The sequence below is a fragment of the Eubalaena glacialis genome, chromosome 13 (genome assembly GCF_028564815.1).
Source record: "Eubalaena glacialis isolate mEubGla1 chromosome 13, mEubGla1.1.hap2.+ XY, whole genome shotgun sequence".
Lineage (NCBI taxonomy): Eukaryota > Metazoa > Chordata > Mammalia > Artiodactyla > Balaenidae > Eubalaena > Eubalaena glacialis.
This window is the reverse complement of record NC_083728.1, coordinates 77,997,103-78,017,153: the sequence shown is the minus strand read 5'-3', so window position 1 is coordinate 78,017,153 and position 20,051 is coordinate 77,997,103. Positions and strand designations below refer to the sequence as shown.

The window sequence follows — 20,051 nt, the reverse complement described above, 5'->3', positions numbered from 1 at the left end:
GGGTTCTGAAGAATCCCACCTGTTTTGTTGGCCCTCTCCCTTCCCCACCTCCATCCAGCTCTGCCTCTTGCCACTCTGCCTCACTTTCCTTCCCGGGCAGTGTGGAGTCTACACTTCCATGCCCCTCAGCCTCTGCCCCCACCCCCAGGAGGCCCTATGACCATGCTTATGACCTTGCTATTCTGGGCCTTGAGTCCTGTTGGGAGATGGACAAGAGACAGCTGGGCTCACAGGCCACCCAGCCTGGGGGCTAGATGGGGGAAGCCTGCTGTCTCTCCTGGTTTTGTCTAATCCCTGGGGCTACCCCAAACCTTGGCCCCAGGAGACTGGGGATAGGATTGGCCTTGCAAAGGGAGGGGGATGGTTTGGGGATCTGGATGCTGTGTTCTCAAAGTGAGATGGCGAGCGAAGGCTGTGGCGCCCCAGGGTAAGCAGGACCTGATCCTCTCCTAATCTAGCAGCAACTGGTGCTGTGAGGCTCCCCCCTCCCCCTAAACCCTGCCAGCCCTCAGGGACTTGCCTTCTGAAGATGTGCGGGGGAAGGGCACAAGGGCCTCCTCACCGCCCCCGCCCGCACCCCCAAGATTTGCATGTCTTGGCTGGAGGAGCCTAAGACACTTTCCTTCTAAGCCTGTCTGTGGATGGTTCAGCTGAAGTTCGGAACTGGTCGGGGATCGAGCTGGCTCTATCTCTGTGTCCTTCAGAACTACGCCTCTCCCATTCTCAGCTTCAGTGCCCAGGAGGGGATGAACACCTTCCACCTCTGGGCCTGGAGACCCTAGGTGAGGGCTCCAAGAGAGCACGCGCCTCCATCCCAGTTCACACCCAGCCTCCCTGATGGTGATCCTTTGACAGCTCTTGGCTGGTGGCTTTCCCTCTCTGGCTTCAGTTTCCCCTCTAGGAAGCTGGGGGAGGCAGAAATGAATAACCTTACAGGGCCCTGTTGGCAGCAGTGCCCTGTAAAGCCTGCCTCCTTTCCTCGGCCTCATGCTCTTCAGTCCCTTGAAGCCGAGATCTGTCCAGTCTTCTCCCCCTTCTCCATGTTTGGGCATTCCTGCTCCTTTAAGACAGTGCCCCTGTCACTCTTCTAGGTGGTGGCGGGGAGAAGCCAGCCACCACCAAAAGGCTTGGCAGATGCTGAGCCTGACTCTGTCCTAAGAAGGTGAGTGCTGGGCCAGGTGGAGGATGTGACCCCCAACACCTCACACCGTTGTCTGAGCCCTCACACCCGCACATCGCAGCAGGATTCTGCTTCAGGGAGGGGTTTGTTGGACCCATGAAAAGGGAGAGGGAAGGAGCGCCGTGTCCTCAACTCACCCGAGAGGCCGCCCTCCCCCAGGTCCAGGCAGAGGAAAGGATGGGTATGGGGGGCTAAATCCTTCAGTGCCATCCACCCCTGCTGGCCTACCCACCCCCCAAAAGTAGGGCTTCCCTTTCCTTTGCCCCACTGTCTCCTGTGCCATTGTCTGCTTAGGAACTTGAGTGCCAGACGGCGAAGCGACCTTGAGAACCCTTTCAGGGGCCTATACCCCTCACTGTTCATTTCAGGAAACTGAGGCCTAGATGGAGGAAGGACTTGAGGCCAAGGCCATAAGCCTGCTTCCCCTCACTGACCTCTCACCATTCTCTCATTCAGCCTTTCTCCTCTGCCCTCCTTTCCTCCCCTGCCCACACCCCATGCTACCCTCTTGTCTGTTCCTCCCGCAGCTGGTAGTAACCAAGAGACGCCCCTATCCCAGAGCAGGGATGGGGGTGGGGTGTTCAGAGCAGCTGCTTCTCTGAGGAAGCTGATACTGAGGCCAGCCGCTCAGCAACAGCTTGTGGCTTTGCACCCAGCCCTGGGCCCCCACCCACCTGGCTGCCGCATGCCAGCTCCCTGCTGTCCCTTTTCCCCACTGCTCCTCAGACTTCCCTCTGACCCTGGCAGCCCTGTCTCTATTCCCCCAGCTATGACTGTCCTTATTTCCCCTAGACCTGGCCCCATCAATCTGCCTGCCGTCCATTCCTTTGGTCTGGAGCCTCTGCTTTATCCAGCTTCCCCGAGCCCCTTCCCTTAATGTCCCTTCCCTCAGCCCTCTGCCGACAGGGTACGCCTGAGCACACAGCTCCGATCCTCACTCCCTTTGAGGACAGCTACTTCAGGGCCAGGGCGGAGTGTGACCACATGCCACGTGGGGTCTGCCATGGAAACCCCGTGGGTTAAAGAGAGCACGGTGTGGGATGAGGTGACCCTTATTCCATGACTTGGGGTGACCCCTGCCCCCATTCTGAAACATTGATCCCTCTCCCTCTGCCATCAGCACATTCTGTAGGCTCTTGGGTTACCCGGCTGCCTGGGTATCCCATTTTCTTGGTGGGGGGGATTCCCTGTCAGGGATGCGGGGCCCTGAAGGCTCTGTTCCCAGTGGCTGAGTTAGAGCGATGGGGAGGGGGGGTTTAGGGGAGAGACAGGCAGTCCTGGCTTTGCTCACCAGGGCCTGGACACTAAATCCCTTGTTGATGGCTGCGGCATCCCCTCCCTAGGGTAGGGTTACCATCTTCTGCCCTGTCCCCTTGACCCTCTCCCCTCCCTACTTCCCCTTGTCCCTCTAGAGCCACTTCCTCTCGCCCCCAAGGGATGTTCTCCCCCTTTTCAATCCCCTGAGGGTTGGAGTATCTCTGCTGCCCTTTCAACAAGCTAAGTGAGAAAGGAGGAGACTGGGGCAGTAGAAACAGGCAGGTTCAGGGGGATGAGACGGGAAGGGGACACGAGGAAAGGGAACGGTGAAGGCCTGAGAGGAGAAGTGGGCTTAAGGGAACAACTGGAAGGGGTGAGGTTGGACCAGGAAATTCAGTGCGGCTGAAGAAGTCGAGGCAATTGGGGGAGGGCTCAGTAGCAGAAGACAGAAAGTGAAGTCTCTCTCTGCCCCCCCTTCCCTGGGGCTGGGGCCACCTTAGCTTCCCTCATGAGTGACATCTCAGGCTGCAGCCCCACTGTTCCCCCTCTGTCAGCAGAAATCTCTCTCTCTTCTGACCCCTCCTGCTAGAGTCTCAGCCAGCCAATCCCTGATCTGGGGGAGGGGGGAGCCTGGCCCCCCCCACTCCCTCATAAGGACCAGCTGGGGGCTGGGGCGGGTGGCTGGCTGCTGCAAGTGGAACGGGGGTCAGAGCTTCGTGGAGGGAAGAATAACTTGGGGGGGCAGGAGAGAAAAAGGAAGAAACCCAGACAAACAGGCAGGTGGACACACTGAAGAAGGCCCCCGACGTGTGAGAACCCCCCAGGAGGAACACACCGCCCCCTGGCCCCCAGGAAGGGAGCACAATGGAGGCTGCACACTCCAAGACCACAGAAGAATGTTTGGCCTATTTTGGGGTGAGCGAAACTACAGGCCTTACCCCGGACCGAGTTAAGCGGCATCTGGAGAAGTACGGCCACAATGGTAAGTGTCCCTTGATGGACACACATACACACACACACACACACACACAGACTCACACTGAAACACACTGGAGCCTCTCCCTCCAGGGTATCTTAGGGAAGAGGTAGGACATGGTCCAATGACTGCAAGGGAGGGGAGGATACTGAGAAAACAGGGTCCCTGAGACCCTGATTTTTGGGAAGTTTTATGGGATAACCCTGGTGAATCTCAGCTGCCCTTTTGGTGGCCTGATTCTCCTACCTTAGCCACAGAGTCCTGGGTGTGGGCGGCATTAGACTGAACGCCAAATGAATATGTCCTTTTCTTCTTTTTCCCTGGGCAGAGCTCCCTGCAGAGGAAGGTAAGTTACTGGAAGCCCTGAGCTCTCATAAATGACACCTCCTCCCCTCTGTGCCCCACTCCCTTCTCCCTGCCCTTTTCTTCCAACTCCTGGGGCAACTGTTCCTCCCCAAAGGTTAGAGTCTGGCTGGGGGCAGAAGTTTCCAGGCACTTTCTCCTTGAGGCATCCAGTCCTTGAACAAGTGCCCACCACTTTGAGGAGCCTCTTTCTGGACTCCGGGCCAGCTCCTCTCAGCCCTTTTCTCGGTACCAAATGGCCTGCCTGCACCTGGAGTCCCAGCCGTTCATCCGTTAGACCTTAACCCCGGGGGGCCCCCTCCCCTTGCCTCTTCCCTCAGGGAAGTCCCTGTGGGAGTTGGTGCTAGAGCAGTTTGAAGACCTCCTGGTGCGGATCCTTCTCCTGGCCGCCTGCATTTCCTTTGTAAGTGTGGGAGGGCATCTGGGGGCAGGCTGGGAGTGTGGGTTGGGGGGATCTGGAGAGTCTGCTGGCGGGCAGCTCCAAATCATCGGCTCCCGTAGACCAAGCATTCAGCATCCTTTTCTACAGACCAGAAATGAGGGAGGTGGGGTGACGCTGATTTGTATACTCCTCTGTCCTCCCCCACACCCCGCAGGCGGGTTTTATTTTAAGCTTTAAGGGTGTTCTCAGCCAAAACACTGAAGTTAAGCCGCCCCCGGAGCTCTGAGGGCTCGGGTTACCCCCCCGAGCGCTGGGCTCCGTGGCTCCGACACTGCTGCTGTTCCCAGGCCACCGCTGCTCCCAGCATGCCCCCGGGGGCGCACGCACTGCTCCACCAATCCCGGGGCATCCTGGCGCCCCTGCCCCGCCCTCCTGACGCTGATCGGTCGAGGCAGAGACTCCCTTCGTAGAGGCGGGAAAGAGCTGCTGGTGCGAGGGTGACTCCAAAGAACCAGAGCCTTGCCTGTCTCTGGGCCTCACCTCCCCACGCCCCCAATCAGGGCTAGAACTCCCAGGATCCCCCTCGTCACCTACCTGGCCTGACCCTCCCCTTCCCCCTCACAGCCTCAGGGCTGCCCCCACCGGGTCTCAAGGCCCTGCCACCTCTCCTGCCCTGGAGCTCCCCTCCGCACCCACCATCCCAGCAGGCCGGCCTGCGTTTTGGAGTTTCTTCCTTAACATCTTAGTGGTCCTGGAAGACAAGACTCTGGAGGCAAAAAAGTCTCCCTGTCCCCTGGTGTCTTTAGGGGAGGCCCCTTGGGCCCCTGAGTGCTAGCTGGCAGGGCCTCACTTCTCCCTTCTCAGATTTGCTCCTTGACATTTGCCTAAGGCTGTTGCCTGGCAGAGGCAACAGCTGGGGTGGGGTGTGCACAGGAGGCCCCGTAACACTATCCCCCACTCCTGCTCCCTCATGAAATTGGAGCTCCCCTGCCTTGGGCTGTTGGGGGTGGGCCGTGGGTGGGCCGGGCGCCTGCGAGGACCACAGGGTTTTTCCTACTGAGTTTTGGCTCCCGGGGGATGGATGTGGCTGCGGGGGTAGTTGGCCTGGGTGTCCCCTGAGCTTCGTTTACAAGCCAGTAACTTGGTCAGGGAAACCTGAAAGCATTCCCAGTTAATCCCCTAGCTGTGCATGTCTGTGCCGGCCTGCACCCGCTGAATAACAGTAGTGGCCGCGCTTATGTGAGTTCGAGCTGTGGAGCACGTAGACCCTTAAAGGGATGTGGGGCTGCAGTGCCCCCGTGATGCCCTGCCCCGTTTGCTCCTGCACATGTTCTCACCTCCATTTCCTCTCCTTACTCACTTGAGGGGCTTTAGTACCTGTTATTCTCCCTTCCCTTGCTCCCCAGGTGCTGGCCTGGTTTGAGGAAGGCGAAGAGACCATCACCGCCTTTGTTGAACCCTTTGTCATCCTCTTGATCCTCATTGCCAATGCCATCGTGGGGGTTTGGCAGGTTAGCTTTGACCCCGCCTCATTCCTTCACATCCTGACACTGGACCTGAGGCCAGCCTCCCTCCCTGTCTCCTTCTCCTCCATCACTTACCCTGGGCTTGCCTTGTTCTCTGGTCCTTTTGCCCAATTCAGAAAGGGGACAGAATGTTGGAAAGAGGCAGGAGACTGGTGTTCCCACTGTCACTTGCTGGTTGTACAACCCTGGGCAGGTTCCTTCATCTCTCTGAGTCTCAGTTTCCTCATCCATAAAATGGGGCTCATAATCCTATCCCTCAGAGTTGTGGTGAAATTTAACAAGATGATGAGTGTGAAAGTGCCCAGCCCTGTGTCTGGCATAAAGGAGGATTTCAGTAAATGCTAGTTTGATGTGCTTCTTTTTCTTACCTTATACCACCCTCTGCTTTTCCTGTCCCCTGCTTTCTGATTTTCTTTGATTCTCCTTCCTTCTCTCCCCCAAACCCCCTTACCTGTTCTCAGCTGTGGGTGATGGTTTCCTTAACTGTCATGTGGGGTTTGTCTGCTCCCCTGGGCCAGGAGCCAGGACTGCATAACCTGCCTCCTTCTCTGTGATGCCCCTACTTCCCCTAGGACTCTGGCCCCTGCTCCTCCATCCCTACACCTCCCCCTCCTCCCTGACCAGTCCTCTGTCATTCCACCACCTTCCTCCCTCTGCTCACCCTCCTCTCCTCAACGCTGTCCCCCCAGGAAAGGAATGCAGAGAATGCCATTGAGGCTCTGAAGGAATATGAACCAGAGATGGGGAAGGTCTACCGGGCTGACCGCAAGTCAGTGCAAAGGATCAAGGCTCGGGACATTGTCCCCGGAGACATCGTGGAGGTGGTTGGTGAGTGATGGGGACGAGTGGTCCAGGATGGGTTCGAGGCCAAGAAGATATGCATATTGGGGGCTGGCCCTGATCCCCAGTGTCCAGGAGGTAGCCAGGATGGTGGAGTCTCTGCTTCTCCTTCCCAGACTCCTCAGGAGGTCACCCCAGGGCACTGTGGCCACAGCACCCCCTCTCCATCAGAGTCTCAGCAGGAACAGCCAGTCCTGTCCCTGACGCTGCAGGCAGACCCCTGCTCCCCCTCTTCTCACCCAGCACTTGCAAGTAACAGGTGGAACCCAGTCCCTGCCAATGGCCCTGTCTCCACCCCCCTCCTGAGGCCTGGCTTCCCTCTCCTTCCACCCACCCCCAAGCTTGGTCAGCTTTAAATCTTGACCTCTCGGTACCCTTGAGGCTTCTCAAAGGGGAAGGAGCAAGGGTAGAAAGGAGGAGGGGGGCCGGAGGCTCAAGCCCCCGACCATGTAAGGGAAACTCAGGCCCCAGCAGAGAGCACGGGACTGGGAGGAGGGGAGCTCAAGGAGGGCCCCGCCTCTCCGGTGAGGGACACTTAATGCCTGACCAGGGAGGGGTGGGGGCCGGGAGGCTAAGATTACTGGAATTCTGCCCCCTTCAGCGGTTTTTATATTTGCCCTGTGCAGGCCTTCCCACGTCTCCAGGCCCCTGGCATAGGAAGATGTGTCTTTCTAGGCCTACTTCCCTCCACCAGATACCCAAGTCCCCACCCTGGGAAGCTTGGTGACAGGGAGGGCGGGTGGGCTGAAGACTCCGGTGCCCCATCACAGGGCCGCCCTGCCACGGTGACAGTTTGGAGTCAGCGCCATGAATGTCTATAAATATCGCTTCAGTTTGGGTGACAGGGTGTCCCGCCTAAGTCCATTGCTGACCTCCCCCCTCCTCCATCAGCTTCCTCTGGCACCGGAGGAGGAACCTTGGGGACAGGGAAAGGAAAGCAGTCAAACCCCATCCCCAGGACCATCCTTGGGGCCAGGCGGGATGAGGCTGGGAGGCAGTTGGCTTCCTTGGAGGCCTCTAAGTCTGGTGGGGCATCTGCCGTGTTCCCCAGGAAGTTTCCTGTGCGGACCCCCTCCTTCTGTGCACATCCCTTGCCCTCACCCCTCCCTGTTTTCTCAGCTCTCTGCTGTGTATGGCGCCCCCCTGCCCCCCACCCCCCCAGAGCCTTGTTTCCTGCAGACTCCCCTTCTCTCCTGCCGTCTCCCCAGCTCACTCACCGTGGCTTCCTGCCTTCCCCAGATACTCAGACCAGGGCCCGGCAGGCTTCTGATGTGCGTCCCATCCCCTCCATGTGGACCTGCCAGGCCTGCACCCTCTGCCTCCGCTGCTCCTCCCTCTCCTCCTGCGTCTATCCTTCTCACACTTCCCTCTCCTGCTTCTCACTCCACCTTTTGTCTGGGTTGACATTGATTTTCTCAATTCCCAAATTTTCCTCCTGTTTCTTGCTGCCTTCTCCAGCTGTTCCACTTTGTTCTCCTCCACGGACGCAGGTCTGTGAGACTTACCCTATTTTCTCTAGTTCTTTTCTTGCCTGTCCCTCCTCACCTTTCTCCCTCGTGTTTCCCTCTCTGCTTTGCTCTCTCCCGGCCTCAGTTTTCGTTTCTCGTTAGATGACAGAATTGTCCCTGATTTTCCCTGATTTTTTGTCATTCAGGGTACATTTATTGAGCACATACTGTGTGCCCAGACCTCCCCTTGCCAGGCTCACAGCCTGGTAGGGAGAAAAACATTCAGCAGGGGGGACAATTGGAGTGAGTGTTAGAGGGAGATGCTTGCTTGGGTGACAGGAGCACAGCCCGGGTGACCTCCCTGAGACCTGAAGGATGAGGTGAGGTCATCAAAGACTGGGTTTTTCTTAGGGAGAAAGAAAACTCCCATCTCAACTGACTTCACTCTCCTCTCGTCTCTCCACAGTGGGGGACAAGGTCCCCGCAGATATCCGCATCCTCACCATCAAGTCCACCACGCTCCGGGTCGACCAGTCCATCCTGACAGGTCTGCTGACCGGGGTCAGGGGAGGCATCAAGGGGGAGGGGGATGAGGATTTGATGAGGGAGGAGCTGAGTGGACAGACAGGGATGAAAGGGGACCCTCAGCAGTAGGGCCCCCTCCTGGCCCCGGAGTGGCAGCGACATCAGCCCTGCTCAGCTTTGCCCACTGCCTAAGCCTGGAACACAAGGGGTCATGGGAAATGGCGGGATGTTTGTCCCCATTTCCAGATGGCCATCAACCCATCCCTTCCACATGGACTTATGGACACGCTCCCCCAGAGAACTATCCTGCCTCCTCAGAAGCCCCCAACTGAGGAAGCAGAGATTCTGGGATAGGATGCAGGGTTCAGATACACTTAAAACCTCAGCTGCTTCTCCTTTTGTCCTGGGAGAGAGAGGGTGAAGAGCCAGTGAGCATGCTCCATGGTCCAAGGAGGCAGGGTGGGCCGGCCCAGGGTGACTGCCTGAGCTCCTGCCATTCGGGTGAAGGAGGCAAGGTCCCAAGGGTGGGGGCCTCTCCCTCCCAGGAACGTGCTCTCCAGTTGACGGCGCACTTCCACATACGTCAGCTTGTTTGACTTTCACCAAGACCTTGCTCTGAAGTGTACACATCCTTGTCCCTATTTTACAGAAGCGCAAACCAAGGCTAAGTGATCCAAAGCCATGCTGCTTGTGAGTGGTCAGGCTGGGACTGGGGTCAAGGTCTTTTCACTCTTAAGTGCAGTGGGTTTCCCATCTGCCTCCAGGGCCTTCCTCCAGAGTCCAGACTTCCTCCAGGATTGTTGCTTGGTCCTTACCAGGCCCTGTCCCGCCAAGCAGAGAGTTAGGGGCGGGAAGTATGGGAGAAGGAAATGATGTCATCTGAAAACCCCTCTGCCCCTTCTCCACAGGCGAGTCTGTCTCTGTAGTCAAGCACACAGACCCTGTTCCCGACCTCCGAGCTGTCAACCAGGATAAGAAGAACATGCTTTTCTCGGTGAGGCTTCCAGGGCCAGCTGTCGCGCACTCAAGCCGGGGGCCCTGGTCTGGGAGAGACATGGCGGTGTGGGAAGAGATGAGACCCACAGCTGGGGGGATGCGGCACGAGGGGCGTCACCTGACTCCCTGCCTCTTCTTCCCCCTCCAAGGGCACCAACATTGCAGCCGGTAAGGCCATAGGCATCGTGGCCACTACTGGTGTGAACACTGAGATTGGGAAGATCCGTGACCAAATGGCCGCCACAGAGCAGGACAGGACCCCTCTGCAGCAGAAGCTGGATGAGTTTGGGAAGCAGCTCTCCAAGGTCATCTCCCTCATCTGCGTGGCCGTGTGGCTCATCAACATTGGCCACTTCAACGATCCCATCCATGGGGGCTCCTGGATCCGTGGTGCCGTCTACTACTTTAAGATTGCCGTGGCCCTGGCTGTGGCTGCAATCCCAGAAGGTAGGGCAACCTCTCTTTTTCCTCCCATTTGCTAATCTCATCTGCAGAGATCCTTTATCCAAATAAGGTAACATTTACGAGTTCCAGGGATTGGGACCCGATATCTTTGGGAGCCGCTCTTCAGCCTACCCCACTAGGTCTCCCTCCCTCCCCCAGTATCGTTCCCTCACCCCCTCTCCTTCCTCGCCACAGGCCTTCCTGCAGTCATCACCACCTGCCTGGCCCTGGGCACCCGCCGGATGGCAAAGAAGAACGCAATTGTGAGGAGCTTGCCCTCCGTGGAGACGCTGGGCTGCACCTCTGTCATCTGTTCCGACAAGACAGGCACCCTCACCACGAACCAGATGTCTGTCTGCAAGGTCAGGGAAGGGTGGCAACTCCCACTTAGATGGGAGGTGAAATGAGCCCTCCAAAGTTGTGGTTACCCCTTCATCATGGGTAGCTTTTCATTTTGGCCTGAGAAAGAAATGCTTAGATGGCACAGAGAGTGCCATCCTGCCAGCTATGAGAGGGAGCAGAGAAGCCCCCCTGGCCCAGGCAGGCAGCTCCCTGCAGCCTCCGTCCGTGTGCTAGATGCTGCCCTGTGTTATCTCTAATCCCCCACAGCAGCCCTTCAGGGGAAGGTCTTGTTTACCCAGTTTTCCCGAGGAGGAAACTGAGGCTCTAGGAGATTCAGTGCACAGTTAATAAGGAGCAGAATTGAGTTTCAAACCCAAGTCTGTCTGGCCCTAGAGTGCCTGCCTGTGCACCAGACTACCCTCCATCGTGGTCATCCATGACAGGGCCCGGGAAGCCCAGCCACACAAATCCTGAACAGCATTTCCTGAACCAGGGCCCTTGATCTTTTCCGTGCCTTGGACTCTTTTTTTTATATATATAAATTTATTTATTTGTTTATTTATTTTTGGTTGCATTGGGTCTTCGTTGCTGCGCGTGGGCTTTCTCTAGTTGCGGAGAGCAGGGGCTACTCTTCATTGCGGTGCATGGGCTTCTCATTGCAGTGGCTTCTCTTGTTGCGGAGCACGGGCTCTAGGCGCACGGGCTTCAGTAGTTGTGGCACGCAGGCTCAGTAGTTGTAGCTCGTGGGCTCTAGAGCGCAGGCTCAGTAGTTGTGGCGCACGGGCTTAGTTGCTCTGCGGCATGTGGGATCTTCCCGGACCAGGGCGGGAATCCATGTCCCCTGCATTGGCAGGCAGATTCTTAACCACTGCGCCACCAGGGAAGTCCCGCCTTGGAGTCTTTGGCAGTCTGGATCTCTACATTTAATATTTTCAATGTATAAAATAAAACACACAGGATTCTGTTTCTAAAATACATCAGATTGGGAATTTCCTGGTGGTCCAGTGGTTAGGACTTGGTGCTTTCACTGCCGTCGGCCCGGGTTCGATCCCTGGTCAGGGAACTAAGATCCTGCTAGCCACACAGCGCGGCCAAAAACATAAATTAAATAAAATACATTGGACTGGGCTTCCCTGGTGGCGCGGTGGTTAAGAATCCGCCTGCCAATGCAGGGGACATGGGTTCAAGCCCTGGTCCGGGAATATCCCACGTGCTGCTGAGCAGCTAAGCCAGTGCGCCACAACTACTGAGCCTGCACTCTACAGCCCACGAGCCACAACTACTGAGCACACGTGCCACAACTACTGAAGCCCACGTGCCTAGAGCCCGTGCCCCTCAACAAGAGAAGCCGCCGCAATGAGAAGCCCACGCACCACAACGAAGAGTAGCCCCTGCTCTCCGCAACTAGAGAAAAGCCCGAGCACAGCAATGAAGACCCAATGCAGCCAAAAAAAATAAAAATAGATAATAAAATAAATAAATTTTTAAAAAAACTATGCATTTAAAAAATAAATAAATTGAGTGTCTCTATTAAAAAAAATACATTGGATTACAGAGGAAACCAATGATTGAAATACAGCAATCAAAATATTTTAAAAACAGATTTGTACGTACAGCTGATTCACTTTGTTATACAGCAGAAACTAACACAACATTGTAAAGCAATTATACTCCAATAAAGATGTTAAAAAACACACACACAGATTTGTGATTTGGTAAAGCGTATGCTTCTTTATTAATGTATTAAGTAGCAAGTCCAGCAGTGGGTCTTATAATTGCCATAATGCTGAAGCGGTGATGAGCGTAAATGCTATTTTGAGAGCCCTGCAACAATACAACATGACAAGAGAGTATTTGTGATTATATTGGTGGCCAAGTCACAGGTTTTGCTAATATTAATGTGGTCCATTGCCCGCATTCATAATTGGATGGAAATGCTAAATGTCAGAGAGAAAATAAAAGATGTAATTTTTGTTTCGCCATCAAAGTTCACAGACCCCCTTGGTCTGGGGTGTCATCCATGGACCCCAGGCAAAGAACCCCTGACCTAAACAGAGTTCTCTGGAATAGCATGTTTGTGAAATAGAAATTGGTGTCCTAAGAATCAAGGGTTGTGTGGTCAGACCAGGCCGAGAAAGGCTGTACCACATGCCTGTTGGCATTTGAAAGCCTCGGAGAAGGCTGACCATAGAGAGGGTGGATTTCACTCAGTTTAAACGAGTTTCCCAAACTTACCTGGCCACAGAACCATTTTATCCTGGAGCACATCTTAAGCCCCGTCCCTTCCACGCGTGCTCTGGCTCAGAGTGGGCTGCTCCCCTCTGCTCTGTGTGATCTACGTCCCTCCAAAGCACAGGCTTCAAAGCCAGACCACTGGTCTTCTGTCATGTTTCATAGAAATGAATTAATTGCCCACATTTGAAAAGTCAAGGGATATCATAGGAAAATAACCTGAATTTCTAGTTCTTCCTGCAAAACTGGAAGATCTGGCCACACGAGGCTGGAGCTGTAGATGGGCCATGTACTGACAGGTAGACTGGTGGCCACCACACCTTGTGATGCACGTCTTATTTTACTAATTGATCTGGAAGAACCTCCAGCATGGCCTTTTGTTTCAAGGCCATGAACACAGAACATAGAGAATGATTTGCAAGGGAGTGGTGGGAGAGGGGAGGAAAAGGGAGGAAAAGGGAAGGACGAATCAGGGGATGACGGTGGGAAGTTGGGTAAGTCCGTGCAGATGGCCGGGTAGAGGGACACTCGGGGCACGGGCCCCTTTGGTGCAGACTGCCTTCGGGGATGGGGAGAGTTAAACATCTGTGTGCATGCCCTTCTCCTCTGCAGATGTTCATCATCGACAAGGTGGACGGGGACATCTGCCTTCTGAACAAGTTCTCTATCACTGGCTCCACTTATGCTCCAGAAGGAGAGGTGTAAGTTCCCCCAAAGTCGTCTTCCCAGTTACTCGTGCCCCTCCCCACCACACACACACACACACATATCCTCTCTCCCTGGGGCCTCCCTCTAGTTTTGTCTTCCTGTTTCTCTCTTGTTCCTTCCCCAACCTTATTCTCTCTCCCACCTGATCTCCAAGTTGGTTGCCATCTCCTTGCTGCATTCCCCGTGCTCTCTCTGCATCTCATTCCCTATCTTCTCTACCTGTCTCTTTCCCTTCCTTCCTCCCCACCCGGCCGCCAGCTTGAAGAATGATAAGCCAGTCCGGACAGGGGAGTATGATGGGCTGGTGGAGCTAGCCACCATTTGTGCCCTCTGCAATGACTCCTCCTTGGACTTCAATGAGGTAACCTCTCCACTCCTGAAGCCGCCCCTCCTTCCCCCTCCAGCTGGCTCAGAGTCCAGGCCCCCTCGACAGGCCGCAAGGAAGGGCTCAGGGGAAGGGGGTCCCTTGTACCAAGCCCTCTCCTGGGTGTAAGGGGAAGAGAGTGGCTTGCTCCCTTCCCGTTCTAGGTGGAAGGTGGGCATGATAGATGGGAGCATGGGGCTGGGAGCCCAGGGCACCTACTTCCTCTTCCTCCTCTGCCCTCTCAGGCCAAAGGTGTTTATGAGAAGGTGGGCGAGGCCACCGAGACGGCACTCACCACCCTGGTGGAGAAGATGAATGTATTCAACACTGAACTGAGAAACCTCTCAAAGGTGGAGAGGGCCAACGCCTGCAACTTGGTGAGTCTAGGCACTCCCTCCCACGGTCCTTCTCCAGCCCACACTGTATAGGCCAGGACCTAAGGTACCTCAGGAGACAGGGCCTCCCACCCCCACCCGGGTCAGGCTGGTCAGGGCCTTGTGCCCCATGCTGGGACCCAGCCGGCGCAGGCAGAGAGCCTCTCCGCAGCTTTCCTTGGCAAGGCTGACTTGGGGTAGGACCTACTGCACCTGCACTTACACTGCTCTTCCTGGTGCCCGGTTGCAGCCTCCCTGGAAGAATTTAAGATCACTTTTCCTGTCGTGTCCCTAGTTGAAAGGGACAGAGCTGGACACAGAAACCACAAGTGACCCATCCTGGGACAGCCCCAATTTCAACTATTACCCACTGTCTCTAGAAACACACTTGTTTTTATCAGATCACAAGACCTGATTTTGGATTTGGGAAATATGACTGCCTCATATGCCTCTGCTTCCCTGTGTCCAGGTGAACAAGCCCAATTCTGTGACAATCACTCCAAGTTCTTGCTATTAATATTTACTGAATGTCTATATTGAATTCATCTGGGGTATTATATTATATTCCCTACACGGCTCATTCCTTTTTTTTTTTTCATAGAGGCAAGATGCTCATTGCTGCTTTATTTAATATGACAAAAATAATGAAAACAACCTAAGTATTTATCAATAAAGGATTCATGTTAAAAATTTACAAATGATAATAAAAACATCAAATTATTTTAAATTTTATTTATTGTTTTTATTTTTGTTTTGTGGAGAAACATCTAGAATGCATTTGGCACATTCACTTTTTTTTTTTTTTTTAAACATCTTTATTGAAGTATAATTGCTTTACAGTGGTGTGTTAGCTTCTGCTTTATAACAAAGTGAATCAGTTATACATATACATATGTTCCCATATCTCTTCCCTCTTGCATCTCCCTCCCTCCCACCCTCCCTATCCCACCCCTCTAGGTGGTCACAAAGCACCGAGCTGATCTCCCTGTGCTATGCGGCTGCTTCCCACTAGCTATCTATTTTACATTTGGTAGTGTATATATGTCCATGACACTCTCTCACCCTGTCACATCTCACCCCTCCCCCTCCCCATATCCTCAAGTCCATTCTCTAGTAGGTCTGTATCTTTATTCCCATCTTGCCACTAGGTTCTTCATGACCTTTTTTTTTTTCCCTTAGATTCCATATATATGTGTTAGCATACTGTATTTCTTTTTCTCTTTCTGACTTACTTCACTCTGTATGACAGACTCTAACTCCATCCACCTCATTACAAACACCTCCATTTCATTTCTTTTTATGGCTGAGTAATATTCCATTGTATATATGTGCCACATCTTCTTTATCCATTCATCCGATGATGGACACCTAGGTTGCTTCCATGTCCTGGCTATTGTAAACAGAGCTGCAATGAATATTTTGGTACATTGACTCTTTCTGAATTATGGCACATTCACTTTTATGGAGTGCTTAGTACTACGTGCCAGGTACCAGCTCTCCATTGTATAGCAACATACGTCTGTAGACGCACACATGTCGTTGTCTACATTTAAATTATTACATAAAAGTAAAAACTCAGTTCTTCAGTTGCACTAACCACATTCCGCGGGCTCAGTAGCCGTTGTTCGATTGCACCGTATTGGACCGTCCAGATTATTAAACATTCCCATCATCACGGAAGGTTCTATCGGACAGTGCCACACTACGCCATCCTGTTTCTATTGTGCTTTAACCTGAACGTAGTAAGACACTGGCAGCACTAGCCTTGGAATTCTCTCCATTTCTGCTGTAGGCAGCAGACTTAGCTTTATCTCGGACTCAGCTTGGGGTCTGCTCTGACCTCCAGATCCTTTTTGACTATGTTTTAAGGGGTCTGGGACTCTTCCCTTCTAGCATAGCATCATCACTCTTTCTCCACCGGTCTCATATCTGGCCTCTCCCTCCCTGTCTCCTCTCTCCCAGGTGATCCGCCAGCTAATGAAGAAGGAATTCACCCTGGAGTTCTCCCGGGACAGAAAGTCCATGTCTGTCTATTGCTCTCCAATGAAATCCCGGGCTGCTGTGGGCAACAAAATGTTTGTCAAGGTCAGGGATCCGAGTGTGCCTCAGCCCCCCTTCTTCCCAGTCCTGAACCCTCCTCTCTTCTCCCTGCCCCGCTCACCGTGCACTGGAAGGAACAGTTGTCTCTGAATACCGTTCTGTTCTCCTAGGGTGCCCCGGAGGGGATCGTCGAACGCTGTAACTACCTGCGAGTCGGCACCACTCGGGTGCCCATGACAGGGCCGGTGAAGGAGACGATTCTGTCGGTAATCAAGGAGTGGAGCGGTGGCCGGGACACCCTGCGCTGCCTGGCCCTGGCCACCCGGGACACACCCCCAAAGCGAGAGGAGATGGTCCTGGATGACGCTTCCAGGTTCATGGAGTACGAGGTGAGCAGACGAAAGCCTCCCGTTGTCCCAGAGTCACCTGCCTCACCCCCTCCGCCACCCTTGTCATTTCCTACTTCGTCACGGGGCCTAGAATCACAGGACGTTAGAGTTTGAAAGAACCTTAGGAATCATCCAGTCCGGGGCTACTTGATGTGTGGTCCGTGGACCCATCTGAGATGAGGTGAGGTGCTTGCTCCAGAACAGAAGCCAGCCAGGTCGCTAAGTACACTCGGGTTTAGCTGACGTGTTTCCACAGTGAGTTTTTCTAAGGACGTGCATCAACCTGCATTCTGGCACTAGCTCTTTATCTCGTAGGGACCTGCTCTCTGAATAGCACCAAAGCCCCACTCCATTTTATAGAGGCAACAGTGTGGCCTGGCAGGTAACACAGATTTGCTCAAAGTTGTAGACCAAGTGAGCAGCCCTGCTGAAAGCAGAAACCACCTCCCTCACTTCCAGTTCGAGTTCTTTCTATGAAAGACACGATCTGCCACCTACAATGGGCCTGGCACCGCCAGGCCTGCAGGCACACATGTGAACATTTCCCACCCCTGAGCTTCGAGGCCCCACTGAGGCCCAGGGACAGCTCTCCCCTCAGCTCCCCCCAAGCTTCCTCCTTGACCCTGTCGCTCTCTTCTCTGTCTCCCCAGACGGACCTGACATTCGTTGGCGTGGTGGGCATGCTGGACCCGCCCCGCAAGGAGGTCACAGGCTCTATCCTCCTGTGCCGTGATGCTGGCATCCGAGTGATCATGATCACTGGGGACAACAAGGGCACAGCCATTGCCATCTGCCGACGAATTGGCATCTTCGAGGAGAATGAGGATGTGGCCGACCGAGCCTACACTGGCCGGGAGTTTGATGACCTGCCCTCGGCCGTGCAGCGGGAGGCCTGCAGACGCGCCTGCTGCTTTGCCCGCGTGGAGCCCTCCCACAAGTCGAAGATCGTGGAGTGTCTGCAGTCCTTCGATGAGATCACAGCGATGGTGAGAAGACTGGCGTGGGGCGGTCTGCTTAGTGTCTATTGAGATGACCGTCTTGGGGAGCTGGGGACCGAGGGAGGACGGGGCTGAGCGGGGGCCCTGGCGAGATGCACGGAGGGGAGGGATTCGGGCCCCGATGGAAGAGTCTCAAGGAGGGTACGAGGAGGGGGCCGGCGCCCACCTTCTTTCCGTCCCCGCAGACAGGTGATGGCGTCAATGACGCCCCTGCCCTGAAGAAGGCGGAGATCGGCATTGCCATGGGATCCGGCACCGCCGTGGCCAAGACGGCCTCCGAGATGGTACTGGCCGATGACAACTTCTCCACCATCGTGGCTGCCGTGGAGGAGGGCCGCGCCATCTACAACAACATGAAGCAGTTCATCCGCTACCTCATCTCCTCCAACGTGGGAGAGGTGGTCTGGTGAGCAGCCAGGAAGGGCATCCAGGAGGAACTCAGGGCTGGTGGGGGGTGACCACAGGCCTGGGAGGCAAGACAGACGTGTGACCTCCTCCTTCTGGCAGCATCTTCCTGACAGCTGCCCTGGGGCTGCCTGAGGCCCTGATCCCCGTGCAGCTGCTGTGGGTGAACCTGGTGACAGACGGGCTCCCGGCCACAGCCCTGGGCTTCAACCCCCCAGACCTGGACATCATGGACCGGCCCCCCCGGAGCCCCAAGGAGCCACTCATCAGTGGCTGGCTCTTCTTCCGCTACATGGCAATTGGGGGTGAGCAGGATGAGACCCCACACTCCTTCCCGACCCTCAGGGCTGATCCCCTCTCTGGGACACCAGCTTCCCCACAGCAGCCACTGCGGTGGGCCCTCTTCCTCCAGCAGCTGTTCATGGCCAGGAGGCCCTCTCAACTCCTCCCGTCTCCCCAGCCCTGGGCCCCCAACTCCCATCTTCTCTCCACCACAGCCTACGTGGGTGCAGCCACGGTGGGAGCAGCAGTCTGGTGGTTCCTGTACGCTGAGGATGGGCCTCATATCACCTACAGCCAGCTGGTAGGGCAGCACGGAGGGAGGTGGGTGGAGGCGAGGGGAGCAGGAGGGTGGCGTGGAGGCTTCCTCAGGACCCCAGCTTCTCCCCTCTCCTCCTGCAGACTCACTTCCTGAAGTGTACGGAGCACAATCCTGACTTTGAGGGTGTGGACTGTGAGGTCTTCGAGGCCCCCGAACCCATGACCATGGCCTTGTCCGTGCTGGTTACCATCGAGATGTGCAATGCTCTCAACAGGTGGGGTCCGCGCACCCTCCCCCCACGGCCATCTGCAGGCCACCCTCCCCTGCTCACCGCTTCTCTCCCCTTGTGCCTCCACCCCTGGCTCCGCCCGCCCGCCCCCTTGCAGCCTGTCTGAGAACCAGTCCCTCCTGCGGATGCCGCCCTGGGCGAACATCTGGCTGCTGGGCTCCATCTGCCTCTCCATGTCCCTCCACTTCCTCATCCTCTACGTGGACCCTCTGCCGGTGAGCCTTCCTCTGGCCAGGGGCCGCCTGCCCCCCCCCCCCCGCCACAGGGGGCCTCTGCAGGGGTCCGCGACCACGACCCCTGCAGAGGGAGGAGGGCGGGGTCAGGCTGGCGCAGTGGCAGCTCCTCGGCTCCTTCTCACTGCCCTTCCCGCCTCCTCCCAGGTGATCTTCAAGCTGCAGGCCCTGGACCTGGCCCACTGGCTCATGGTTTTCAAGATCTCGTTACCAGTCATCGGGCTCGATGAACTCCTCAAGTTCATTGCTCGGAACTACCTGGAGGGTAAGAGTGCACCGCCCCCAGCCCTGTCAGCCCCTGGGCCCTCCCTCTAGGCCGCGAAGGCGCCTGCCCCGCTTCCTTGTCAGGTGGGTGAGTTCCCGGGGCCCCAGCAGGCCCCGTGTCCTCCGCCGAGGGGCGCACCCAGCCCCTGCCCCGCCTTTGCCCGCTCCTCCGAGCCCGGGGCAGACACGGTCTCCTTGGCGCCCCAAAGCCTCCTCAGCCCTCTTGGTCCCCTGCGCCCACCTCCCTCCTTCGATAATGGCTGTCTCTCTGTCCTCTCTGGCCGTAGGATAACCCATTTCCCCCTCCTCCATCTCTCTGAGCCGTGTCACAGGTATCACCCCCCTTCTTGCCCGTGCCCTAGCTGCTGTGCCCCCCCTGCCCACCTCTCCCCCTCAGGCGGCGCCGGGGTCACGTGCCCTCGCAGCTCCACCTGGAGCCACTGCCGCTGGAGCCACTGCCGCCGCCGCCACTGCCACGCTTCCAAGTGGGGCAGGGCTGCTGCCCTTACTCTGTGGGGCCGGCACTGCCCGCCCCCGGGCACCACTGTCTGCTCGCGCTGGCTGGCCGCTGAGCCGTCTGCCGCTGGGGCTGCAGTGGCTGGGGGTGGGGTGGGGCTGGGGACACAGGTGAGTGGGGGTGGCGGGGGGCCTCCAGGTGAGTGTGCTGGGGGGCAGGGACAGGTAGGGAGCTGGGAGGGACTTCTCCTCTCCTGTGCCGCCCCGCCACCAGTCTCATCCTTCCCCTTCTCCTTCCAGATCCAGAAGATGAAAGAAGGAAGTAACCAGTCCTTTTGCCCTCCCTTCCCCACCCTGATAGTGACGCGTCTTCAGCCAGAGCTGTGGCACAGGCCTCCACCACGTGCCCCCCAGCCCGACATTCTTGTTTATAAACGTAATGTCCCCTTCACGTCTCCTCCCCCCTCAGCAACTGCCCC

At 56.1% G+C, this 20,051-nt stretch overlaps 1 protein-coding gene across 1 annotated transcript; it reads left to right on the top strand.

Moving 5' to 3' along the window:
* Positions 1 to 3,286: 3,286 nt before the first annotated feature.
* ATP2A1 (ATPase sarcoplasmic/endoplasmic reticulum Ca2+ transporting 1) lies at positions 3,287 to 19,952 on the top strand. The gene is made up of 22 exons (XM_061210306.1): positions 3,287 to 3,419; positions 3,742 to 3,759; positions 4,097 to 4,179; positions 5,565 to 5,669; positions 6,374 to 6,512; positions 8,439 to 8,519; positions 9,406 to 9,491; positions 9,643 to 9,940; positions 10,133 to 10,299; positions 13,124 to 13,212; positions 13,478 to 13,580; positions 13,829 to 13,960; positions 15,920 to 16,042; positions 16,168 to 16,386; positions 17,037 to 17,372; positions 17,570 to 17,790; positions 17,892 to 18,094; positions 18,287 to 18,372; positions 18,471 to 18,604; positions 18,717 to 18,834; positions 19,000 to 19,117; positions 19,873 to 19,952. The coding sequence occupies exons 1-22, from the start codon at positions 3,302 to 3,304 to the stop codon at positions 19,896 to 19,898; spliced, it is 3,003 nt and encodes a 1,000-aa protein (XP_061066289.1). The 5' UTR covers positions 3,287 to 3,301; the 3' UTR covers positions 19,899 to 19,952.
* Positions 19,953 to 20,051: the final 99 nt, after the last annotated feature.